Here is a 12,846-nt window from a genome sequence, read left to right as displayed (position 1 = left end):
GTGATATGACATATAAAAATACAGTTTTGAAACCTATATACCAATAATCCTTTTTTATGTTGTCTTATTAATATGTCAATGGAAATAAATACTTTGTTTCACCCTTTGTCTGTGCTAGCATGTGTCACCTAAATCATAGTCAATTAAACGTTCTGGTTGAACTTACATGCCTGGCAAAAAAAATGATATTAATTCATAGGCAAGAATACAGACATCTACATCTCAGCACTTCTGAATTCTATGAAGAGGTAAAAAGAAAGATGTAGAGAACACAGACATTTTGCAAATATTTATACATAATTTTTAACAACTGCGAATGGTCCATCACAATAATCTATTTCTATTCATTAGTTAATTATTAAACACCCTAAAATGTATACATTGATCCTTCAAAACTAAAAATGAACACTTATTTTATAAAAATTCAAAAAGCAGCATTATTTGAAAGTCTAGTCTACTGTTCTAAGTGGACAGCCTCTTAATTCTTTCTCAGATTTTAGTATCCTCCTGCTCCAATCGGTAATACACAGAGGATGGCTTCTCTATAGTTAACAACTCATGGCCTCATTCACAAAGATAAAAGTACACTTTTTGTGTAAGTTTACTTTTTTTAGTATTCACAAACTACTGGTTTAATTTTACTAATAGTAATTTTTTTACTGCGGAGAACTCCACACACAAAAAGATAGGACAGGCTTGTGTTTTTATGTGTAGAGTCTCCACAGTCATAACATTTCTATTAGTAAAATTAAAATCGCAGTTTGTGAATACCAAGAAAATACTAAACTTACACAAAATGAGTCAGGTCCACATCCTTTATCTGCCCTACTTGGTTTACTAAATTGCGCTGAAAGAAATTGCACTGCTGAAGTTTTAGTTCTTGCTTTCAGCTAAGATACATTTTAGCCAATCCTTACCTGAAGAGGCCATGCATGTCTTTGTTATGGGGTATTTTGTGGTGCTCGAAGAAACATATTTGAAGACGGCATTTATTTCAGAGAGATCAATGGGCAGAGACACTACCGAATGCTGAGAAAGTTATAAATGTGCTAAAATAATCTTTTATTATGAAGTCATGCTGTATTAGTCCCTTCTTCATAATTAGGTATTAATTTTGTATATTAATACAAAGGCTTGTATTTTTCCTGAGTAACATCTTTCAACATACTTCAATTGATCTTGAGGAAAAAAATAGGCTTGCCATTATTTAAACGTATTTGTTTTAGCACTTTAAACCTTGAAAGAGGCAATAGGTATTCATGATCATATTTAATGAATTCTAATTGTGACACACATATGGTTATGGTATAAGCAGAAGCTGATGATGTGTTGATTTATGTGTCTAAACCTTGCTCTTTCATTGATCACTTGTTTTGTTTTATTAATGGGCATAAAGATTTCTGTGTAAAAATTAAGCAATGATAAGAATTAGCGTTGACTTCAATTTGTTTGAAAGATGACAAATAGGATACAGGACGGGAATAGAAAAATAAAAATATTCCTATCTATTCTAGTCTTTTCTGGATACTTGTCAGATGCTAAAAACGTAATGAAGTACCCGTCAATTTCAATGCAATGAATAAACGTCCATGTGGCCTTTCAATTAATGCTTGTAGAATGGATTAAACTATATATTGTTTTGCCAAATGTCCTTACACATTATATCTGTGCTGTTTGGACCATTATCAGTTTTAATGTATTGTCCAGATATTCATGGAAGATGGATGACAGAAAGTGGCAATGGCATAGTCAAAATATTCTAAGATTAAAAGGGTTTACTTTCCATGTTGGTTGTCTGTAACTGTTCGTACTCTGAAGTAAGCTGTAGTGTGACACAGAGGCCCTTAAATGTTTCTTCTCCTCTCCTTCTGTGAGCTAGAAACTTTTATTATCATCACTTTTGATATGCAAGAAATTGAGAGCCAACAAGACCTCACTGTTCAACGACAGGAGAGTATAGTGTGGGGGCCTGTCAGCAGTTGGTGCACGATCATCTACAAATCGATCTATAGCTTCCTTGACTTCTCTTGTGGCTGACTTATGAGTGCATCAAGGCGGCAGGCACATGTCCTAAAAATGATTCTCATGACTGGTATTATCAGACTCAATACAATGGCGCAATCCATGATTACTCAGGATATGTAACAGTGCCCTAAACGTTTTATTGGCACCAGGCCATTTTAAGTGTGAAATAGATTCAGAATGCAACTCTGATGTTGATGAAAATTAGAGCATTGGAATGCTGAGCAATACATTGAAGACATGGAGTGCTCCAGGCTTCTAATGGCTGGTAGAAGCTCGAAGCATCAACATTCCAATGTTTAACTGTCACAGATGTTTCTGTGTACAAAGGCCTTACGGAGCCCACGGGGATTTCATCCCCCTCAGTCTCTGTTTTACTTAGTAGAACATTCTGCCCACTAGGGGCGGAATGTTCTAATAGCCTTATAGCCCTCCATAGCGGGCCATACCGCCATTAAAGTCCTGTTCCCTTGTTAAAAGCCCTTACCTTTGGCTCGGGCTTTTCTTTAAAAGCAGACTAATTTCCTTAATAGAAACAATGCTACTTCATTAAAAAAAATTCTATTATGAAAAACTTCAGTGGGAGTTGGCAGTGGTCGCCTGGATCACTACCTGCAGTTGTATCCCATATTCTGAACAGTAACGGGTCCAAACTGTATCTTAGTTGGTATTGCAGTTTTCTGCTCATTCCCATTCACGCAACGTAGCACAGAAACTTTGCTTGCTGCCCTACATATTATGAACTTTTAATAAATATGCCCTTTCACCATCATCAATTGCAAGATCCCTTAAAGCATAAACCCTAGAAAGATGTTTTATTTGAGGCCTGTAGTGGCACCACTGCCCTTGCAAACAGTGAGGTCTGTACGTTCAGGAAACAATGAATCACAGAGAAAAAGTCATGGTAGAGGCTTTAAAGTCACTTGCCAGTAAAGGCTCTTGTTTCAATGCAAAATCAATCTTTAGAAGCTGAAGGGCCACTTCCTTGCCCTGCTAGATGCTAAACTTCTGGGGGGAAAAGAATGAAAATTAGGCAAAGGGTTCCATATATTCTGACCTTTGTAATTGCTGCTATGGCAATTGTTCTGTCATTGTGGCAAGGATAAAGGAGCCCTCTCTCAGTAAGGCATAATTATGAAATATTAGGAATAATTTGGACAGTGTTACTCTGTCGAAAGGCTTAGAGTCTCTTTTTTATCTTAGCAAGTGGAGCACCACCCACCAGATCAGAGGTGGCTATGGCGTCCACTCCACTGGCAGAAGGCAACAATTTGCATTAACCATTCCCACCTGCCTTGCTGGGATGGTACTGTCTTCAGTGCATCCCATGGTATGGCACTTACATAGACATGTCATTTTGGGGGTGTTTGGCAATCCTTTCTGTTTAGCCGAAAAGCCCCAAATTTATGATTTGGTTCTCAAAGGTAAAAAACTGACGTCTGTGCCATGCTCAGAGTTTTCTTCCAGCACATAGGGCTCATATTTATAGTTTCATGTTTTTTGCTGTCAGGCTTTTGCTGGCAATCCTGAACAGTGTGATTTTCATGAGAACTGTCCTAAATAGAGTTGACCTTCTGATATCCATTGACAGATGGCCAACTGAAGGATGGGTCTCTGTTCAACGTTTTTTGACAGTGGAGTTAGATGAGAGACCACTGATAGAAAAGTAGCACTCTGCCCACATCTAAATGAGGGGAGCAAAGTAGGAGGTTTTGCAGGATTTGCGACAAGCCCATTTACAGCGAGGATTCGCTCCACTAAATTCTAAATGAAACCCATAATGTTAGATGCAGACTGCATTTGAATATTTGTTGTACACACCGCTTTAGCTTTATTATAAGTCTCCTTTCCAAAAATGTACGTTTCACAAAATATCTGGAATCCCTATTTAACTGGGTGTACATTGGAGATAATATGCAAAACCTCATATTTTGCAGGTTGTTTGGCTCTGCATACTTGAAGTAAAATGAAAACTATTCGAAATATTGACAAATGTGCGATTTGGAGCTGTAGGCTAGACATGTCATTCCCACGAATAGCTCTTTAAAAATGTAAGAACCATTACAAAACTCTACATCCCCCCATGAAAGGTCATTCCACAAGGTAGAATGTGAATGTTAAGACGTGCAATTCGGACCCTGCCGAGGATCCCAGTATATGAAGTCATCACTTTGATGGGAAAGCTTCTTTACAGTCAAGGCCATAATCTGCAGGGCTTGTTGCTTTAAATATGACGGCCATTACTTTCCAAGCTGAACCATAAAAAGGCCATAAATAACTTGATTTATGAATGTCTCTTAGAAGCACTGACGCATATCCAGAATCAAACAAAAACGAAAATTATAGGTAAAGACAATTTCACCTCATTTAATTTGCTAGCCTTCCTAAGAAACCATAAAGCTCATACAGTCACAGTAACACAGCCATGCCAAAATTGCACTCACAGATGAAAAGCTTTTAATAGCCCTTGGCATGTGGACAATTTATTATTTTGTCAAGACAAATTAGAAAAACAGGAATGTGAGTCTCAGGAACGTTCATATAATTGGAAAGTGGAATGCTAGCGTAAGAGTTTAATCCAACAGATATTTATTTTAATAAAACTTTGTTAATGTGTCCCTTTTTTATCTTCGCAGTTGCTGGATGGCGTGGGAGCCCAGCCTGGGGGCCTTTTACGGACCGGTGGCATTTATTGCACTAGTCACGTGCATTTACTTCCTTTGCACCTACGTACAGCTGAGGCGCCACCCTGAGCGCAAGTATGAACTGAAGGAAAGGACAGAGGAGCAGCAGAGGTTGCAAGGCGCCGAGGTTGGCCACAGTCACATTGCAGACGCTGGAGCCGTGTCGCCGGCCGCGTGCTCGCTGCTCACTGCTTCCTTGCTGGCAAACGAGCACTCGTTCAAGGCCCAGCTGCGAGCTGCGGCCTTCACCCTTTTCTTATTCATTGCCACGTGGACCTTCGGGGCGCTTGCGGTGTCCCAAGGGCACTTCCTTGATATGATATTTAGCTGCCTCTACGGCGCATTCTGTGTGACCCTGGGACTTTTCGTCTTGATTCATCACTGTGCGAAGCGGGATGACGTATGGCACTGCTGGTGGTCCTGCTGCCCGTCTCGAAGAAATACATACGCCATGCCGGTCAACGTCTGCCCAAAGGTCAACGTCAACGGCGACGCGCAGGTTCACGTACCGTGCATCCAGGATTCGCCGTGCCCCAGTAAGTCGGCCGCTTGCAGCCACCCAAGTGCCAGCCACTGCAAGCTTGTAAACCTCCAGACTGAGCAGGGTCACGCCAACTGCCTTTCGCCCGTTACCCCCTGCTGTGCAAAGATCCACTGTGAACAGCTTGTCGACGACGATGCGCACGTGCACGTGCACAACGAAGGGAGTTTCCGACCAAACATGCACATCCACAGGTGTCTTAAGAGCAGAACTAAGCCACGCTACTTTAACCGCAGGTCTGTTGCCGAGCGGGAATACGCCTACCACATTCCCTCGAGCATCGACGGGAGCATCCACAGTTCCCACACAGACAGTCCGCACAGTGTCCACGAGGGCCACCTGGGACACAGGCGGGCTTGCTGTGTAAAAAGCGACCCATACCCTACCATGAGCCAGCCAGAGAGCAGTGATGCAAGTACTGTACTATACACATGTCCCAAGATGGCGGAGACAGACACTGTGCACCACGCGGCTCACTTTGAGATGCATCCGAGGAGACAATCATACCCATTTAATGCCAGTCATAATGGAATCCTCAAGGGAAACATGCACGAAGCCATGATTTTCAGCTCGGATAGTACTGGAAACATCAAAACTGGCCCATGGAAAAATGAAACTACTGTGTAGTTTAATGGACCTATGGACCTATCGAGTCTTTGTGTGTTCTTGCCAGCTGAAGACTGCAAGCTTTATTTTGCATATCCTAAACTGATTACCATCTGGGTTGTGAGTGTGTACGTGAGTGTGTGTGTCTGTGTGTTCAATACAACACTAAACTGTGAAGGTCTGCCACCTCTGCTTCTGTTTTGTGTGTAAGAAGAAGTCGCACATCTTACATATGTGAGCAGAAAGAAATTATTTTTATAGAAAGATGTATCCTATGTTTAAGAAATTAATATAAAAAATTATAAGAAGTGTGGGTTTATGAGGCAATATCATTTTGCTGGGAACATGTGTATTTAATGTAGGTGCCTAGGGAAGGGAACGACCCCTTTATGAAGCGCTCTGTATCACGTTTGTTGATAATGGTGGTAAGGTGAAGGCGGACGATGATAATTAAGATATCTTATTTAATTCACTCCTATATCGTACCCTTAATAGGCAAATCCCAGCTTATCTATCCACATCCATGTCCTGAGATGTCATTATATTTTTATAGTGAATGTGTACTTGCTCAAGTTTTCATTTAAATCATACAAGATGGCCCTACAGATTCCATATGGCTTTATACCTTTTAAAATTCAACTGCAAAAGTGATACTGCCTCCTACGACCTGCCAGTATAAGGACAATGACACCAAGTAGCGTGAAGTCTCCGTTTTGTCTCTTTGCCTGTTGAAGATAACACTAGGTAATGTCTCTGTTACATCTCTGGTGCTGTATTGGTTGTAGTTTGCATGACATACTGTTTGTCAGGGTATTCCATTTGCTGTTTTCTGGTTTTACATTTGTAATGGAACTTTTGTGAAAGGCTGTGAAACCCCCTATTGGTATTACTCTAAAACATTACCAATTGACAAGACTCACTAATGCACTAGTGTTTAAATGGCACAACCCTTTGTACACGGATACGTGGTAGAACCACTTGAGGTCACTCTGGTGTCGTCGCGGAGCATGCAGTACTCATTGTATGTGACACTGTGCAGTATTATAGCAAACGTCTCAAGAAGTTTAATGTTCTATTGCAATTGCATTTGATCACATATGTAAATTTGCTTCACAGTCACTTTGCAACATTGGTTTTGTCAATATACTTTTATCATTAACTCTTTGAGGACTACCACTGTTGTGTTAATGTTTCTTGATATTGCTTTAAAATCGGATTACAGACATAACACACCTATCTCGTCAAGCTGTTCTGACTTGACTTTTCCTATTAAAAGAGACCTGATCCTATTTGCAGTCAGTATTAATTCATGTTTTAGTTCAATATGGGAAAAATAAGAGGAAATAAACCACTGGACAGGGAGACTGTCGAATTGATATGATAGGTAAGGCAACTGGAATTATGTTATTATGTGGACCTGGCATTTTCCCCAAAAAATTGAATTTGTCAAGACTGCCGCTTAATCTTCTGCAGAAATTGATTTTATTAAAATAAAAGCAGTTTTGGGCTCAAATGGAGCAAACATCATTAAAAGTGGTACCACAACTGTTAACTCACAGTGCAAGGCCTTTTGTAATACAAAGGCAGGTCCCTTCTCAGCAGGGGGGGCCTTAGGCATGTGCAAGCTGTGCACCTGCACAGGGCCGCCAAACCCCAGGGTCCGCCATGCCAATATATATCCTTAATATAATATTCCTCTGAGGATGGATGCATATTTGCGTGGCGGCCCCTGGCAGGGATTTGGCGGCCTCCGGCTCTGTTCCACTTCCAAACACCCTGACCCCCCTTCACTGGCCTCCGGGGGGCTCTGCCCCCTCGGACCCCATCTTCCGGGGCCCCCTACCTACGCTCCCTGCCCAGGGCCGCCATGAGCCTAGAGCCGCCCCTGTTCTCAGCTACCGATTATTGAATTTTGGTGTTAAACTATTATGCACTTTTAAGATGTATGAAAATGCCAAAAGTAGTGAAGTAATACCCCTTCAAAATGTTCCACATTATGCAGCATAATTTTATGTTTCCTTTCGTATAACTTAATCACTGCATAATTTGGTCCCACCATAAATCCAAGGACCCTAATGATAGGCAGAATTATGTAATGCTCTCATTAATACACAGTTCGATCTGGTTAAATATGCCTCTCCGTGGTAAAATCCAATCTGAATGTTTACCACTAGTGGTAAATGCATTACCACAGGTGGTAAACCTATAATCAGTAAGCAATTACGTTTTAGTTCATGGATTGCTCCATTTAGAATTGCATATAGTAGGTACAAGCATGCTCCATTTCAACAATTACCAATGCTCATCAAAGAAAACTGTGATAAAAACAATATAAAAAATATATACCTTATCACAAAAATTATCACCACTGTGGGTATATATTATAACATTAATCCATAGTTGTAAGAACTGTCAGGTGTCCAGACAAGGGGTCTCATATACCCAAACAAAACATAAAACTACTGATCAAAAAAAAGTTTTTAAAAGTGCACCTGCCAAGGAGTACAAGTCATTACTAGCACAAATATTTCATTTTAGTCCATAGACCAGGAATTGGGCATTTTCAGAGACCTCTTTTACATATGTGCCCACTCTATGGCTGGTGACCTGTTCTTCAGCCTTTAGTAAATCTGCTAGAGATGTTTTGCCTTCTACTTCAATAGTTAAGGTTTAATCAGTTTGTTTAGAAGCCCCAACATTCTGTCACAAAAAAGAGGATGTGGCTTGTCTTTGCTCTCCTAGGCTCCCTGGTGCATTCTTCTAGGCCACTGCTGGAAGATTCCATTGACTGATACCGACTCTTAAAGTGCACAATTGGAGGATGCCATCTTGTTTGAGAGCTGTTCATCTTGAGGTCAAGCTCAACCCTTTTTTGCATGTTCTATTTTTTGTAGGATGGCTTTGGTACCAGGCTTCTTTCTGTCTGAAGGCTTCCTGAGCACAACTGACGTCGATTTGGAGAGCCAATTCAAGTCCAAGGTTCAAGGTGGTGTATATTTTATTCAGCCACCTGCAGCAGAAACATTATAACCCCGGGGTTGTCCTTCTCCATCTTTAAGCAGTGCAGGTTCCCGTACCTAACTGACATAATGCGGTGTTGCACTCCAAAATTATATGATCCTCAGACTTGCTTTATAATTAGAAATCCATATGCAGAAAGAAACTCCATCCAAAATTAGATCTGCTCACAATTGATGTAAAAAATGCCCAAATCAAAAATAAGCTGCTGCTCTCTTAAGTACATTTTGAGTGTGGTGTCAAAACACTACGACAGTGCCATTTCCTGGGTAGTGTTAAATAATAACATGATGACAAATATTACTACCCGGCAATTAATAAATATCAGCAAAGTGACAATTTTAAACTGGCATTCTTTTATATTGAAGCCAGGAAATTTATAATTGAAAGCTAGTAAAAATAGTTAATTCAATCATGTTTGTGGACTTGTGATCCAGTGCAGTTCTTTTTAAATCTTGGTAGAATTCCTTTGTGGTCCTTAACCATTATTTCAAATACCTATTTAATTTCAATGGGTATTACTTGAAAATCATCTTATTTGCATAAAAGAAAAATGTTAAATGATGTACCCCCCAAAAAAGAAAATAATATTTCTGACAAACTTAAGGCAGAACACACTTCAGACGTTGTTTTTTTTTTTTTTAAGATCTCAGCTAGCAACAAATTTGGCTGTCGCGCCAGCCTCATGTTTTCCAAAAGAGTCATATCAAAACATGAATATAAAGGCATTAGGTCAGCCTTCTTTATTCATTGTTTATTTCAAGAACCATTTACATTATGCTTCTGGTCACCACATGATGTGGCAATGGGTCAGCCCAATTCATTTAAAAGCTAAAACTACTGGCTTTACCAATGCTTGTTTGTCCCTTATGCGAGTAAACTAAGCACAATGCAACACAACAGTTAAAGCAGGAACTTCTGCACATGCTCACCACTTTGAAACTACGTGTTCAAAATAACGCGAAATCCATTCAATCGTCTAGCAACAATACTCTTACACTCTGTATTATGCAAAGCAATCAATTTATCATGTTTCTAGAAGTTTCTGGGTGTCAATGTGTTGTTGTATGTGGGAATGTGTTTCCCAACAGTCAGTGTGCATAATTACGAGAATATTGTCTATGGGAGTGCTCCAACGTGCAAGTCTTAGTTGTGTCTGAACAGTTGAAAGTGAGAGTTAGTGCTCAAAGGGTTAATGCTCAGTATCTGAGTGCAAAACATTTTGTTTTTCTGTATTTCTGTATATTTCAGATCAATACTGTAAACTTCAGAACAGCAGTGTACTCTTTCCATTTCACATCATGTGTGTCTTTAAACTGTTAAAACAAAAAGTGCACTAAATGGGTGTTGTATTCAACTGTGTAAAGAAACTCAAAAATCTCCTCGTGACTGCTCCTTTACTCACTGCGAAAGGCCCTTGCTTGACTTTGTCTATGCTGAAAATGCCCAAATTGCCTCAGACATGAAATACATCATTTTGCGTTATTTGTAAAAACCTGATACGTTCCATGGTTAACTATTTTAAAGCAATCTTACTGTCGTGTAAGCTGTGAGTCCACAATTACAGACACAAGGTGCAAACCTCCCCTATACCTGGTATTCAGTGTTTATTGGGAGGCCCGGGACACACTATGCACGACCTGCTCACAAATCGACGGACACTCCAGCACGCCTATTTTTCCAAGACACAACGGAGACGGATATCCGTTCACTGCAGCTTTCCACTGTATCATCAATATATTGTTATTTTATTGAAACTACGTGTGTGATCTGACATTATTTTCACCACTGCGAAAACAAAAACCACTGCATTTCTTATTGTGGCTTGTAAAAGGTGACAAACATCCCTTTGAGATAATCAGGTTGTGTAATGTGAATTACTAGTTTTTACAAAGATGCTGCTGTATTCAATGGCTCATTTCTTGCCTCCGATTTTCTGTTCCTTAACTGAACCTTTAATTAAATTTCATATTCACCCATGATATGCTTTTGCTAATACAATCTACACAAAAAAGAATGTTACGTGTTTTGCAGCTAATGTTTACACTTCTACGTCCGTGTTTTAATGTAAAGGATGTCTTGATTATGGAAATTGAATCAATCCTACAGCGAATAGCCTTACATCTCGCAGAGAGTAAAAATCATTGAACCGGATTGCTGTGCCCTTTATATTGCGGTCAAAACCTCTTTGCAAGATGTCGACTGTAATTTGTTCTCTGCAGTGAATTGGAGGACTGCACATAAAAGCAGCCCTGTAAATTCTCGGGAGCAGGTGCATTATTTATAGAGCTCTGCAGCACTGCATTGATGGGTTATTTTCTTTACATTTTCTCAAAACGTTTAGCAAAGTCTGGAAAATGCTTTGCTATTTTTGGGGGGATCTGTTTAGTGCCGCATACAACATAAAAAGCCGACGATGGCACGTCGCTGTTGCAAATAGAAATCAGAGTACAAAAAACATAAATAGACATAAATTCAAAGAGAGGTGAACGGGCGAAAAGGTCCATCACACACAAGGAAAGAACTGGAAAATGATACTGCCATGGGAAGAAAGGTGACACAACACGATTTCCAACTGCCTTATGAGGAGAGTCAGTATCAATTAACCTGTGCCTTGTGATTTCTCCTACCGTCTGGATGCTTTCAGCCCTGCTCCTGTAGTTTAGAAGAGGTAGCCTGTTTTGAGTGAAGGAACCATAAATCTATAGACATGGTGGCCAACGAAATGCCCAGTTAATACCTGTTATAGATTAAAATCGTAGGATGAAAGCTTGATCGAACTAAAAAGCTTCTAAGGTTGCAAAGCTATATGCAGCAGCGGCCTGTGCAGGTAAGAGCGGTGGGGCGATGAGGTTGAGTTGGGGGAGAATTCGACAGACGACCATGAGGTAAAACCAAATAAATAATACATTTTCCCACGTCGTCTGTCAAAAATCGCCCCCACCCCACCCGCCCGGAATGCGATCGCTAACCAGCAACAAGCCCTGGCAATTACGTCCGACCGGCGGGGGCAGGGGAAATTGGCTGGAACACTGCTGCTGTGCTTTCGTTACATGGGGCTGATTTTGCAGCACTGCTGCAAAACCGGTCCCCACTTGTCCAAAACCAGCCCCCACCCATCCGGCCCACCGGGGGCCTGCTAGAGCCAATCTGGCCCTGGGCCCCGCCGCCCACCACTCTTACCTACATGGGCCGCTACTGGGTATATGCCACAGTGCACGTCTACCATTAAGCTGACGTGTAAAGCCAAAAACTGCCTACATTGCATTGTGCATCAAGAAGGCGGCAAACATGTTTCAGTTGCTTCCATTAACACTGTGAAGATGTTCTCAGAAATTATTAAACCTGCAAGATTTTCTTTGGCAACCTAAATCAACTGGTTGAGTCCCCTTTCCCTCCACTGACCCATCAAGACTCATTATTTCACACACTGCCATGACACCAGTGAGTCACAGACAAGTCCACTGAGCACTTGTAAAAAGCTTTCCACGTACCAGCTAAGCCCTGTCCAGCAGTACTTACCAAATACTGTAATAACAGAACAGGCAGGGCATCACTGAATTTTCAAGTAACGTCCTCTAGTTGTGCACAGTCCCATGGCATTACAACATTAATTTATTTGCATTTTTCTACAACCCAACTCTACCTTAATCTAAGCTTGAATCTTTGCTTATGAAAAACCCAACAGTAGAGGCAGATGTCTCTGCACAATGAACCAACTACAAAACATGAAAAACATTTAACTCAAGAATAAGGAGGTCAAACCTAAATGTCGAATAAAAAGAAGCGATTTCATTTTTTACTAAATTGAATGAGGTCATCCAACAGCCAAGCCGATTTAGTTCTTCAGTGCAGTTGAAGTAAAACCATCAATTTAAATGCTGGCGGGCCTATTATTGTCAAATGTGCATTCCCGTTGTCCACAGACAAGAAAAAAATATGGTTCAGTCTGAGAAGGTTGGCTGGCATCCAATT

The 12,846-nt window shown here is 40.6% G+C and overlaps 1 protein-coding gene across 2 annotated transcripts in view; it reads left to right on the top strand.

Moving 5' to 3' along the window:
* Positions 1-10,628, top strand: part of ADGRA1 (adhesion G protein-coupled receptor A1) — a 746,977-nt gene extending 736,349 nt beyond the window's left edge. For both annotated transcript variants that reach the window (XM_078643457.1, XM_078643459.1), the window contains one exon: positions 4,659-10,628. In XM_078643457.1, the coding sequence (XP_078499583.1) occupies positions 4,659-5,874 (1,216 nt within the window). In that variant the 3' untranslated portion in view covers positions 5,875-10,628. The remainder of the gene's footprint in view (positions 1-4,658) is intronic.
* The last annotated feature ends 2,218 nt before the right edge of the window (positions 10,629-12,846 follow it).

The sequence above is a fragment of the Lissotriton helveticus genome, chromosome 5_1 (genome assembly GCF_964261635.1).
Source record: "Lissotriton helveticus chromosome 5_1, aLisHel1.1, whole genome shotgun sequence".
Classification (NCBI taxonomy): Eukaryota; Metazoa; Chordata; class Amphibia; order Caudata; family Salamandridae; genus Lissotriton; species Lissotriton helveticus.
Note: the sequence above shows the minus strand (reverse complement) of the source record. Positions and strands in the feature narration are given on the sequence as shown.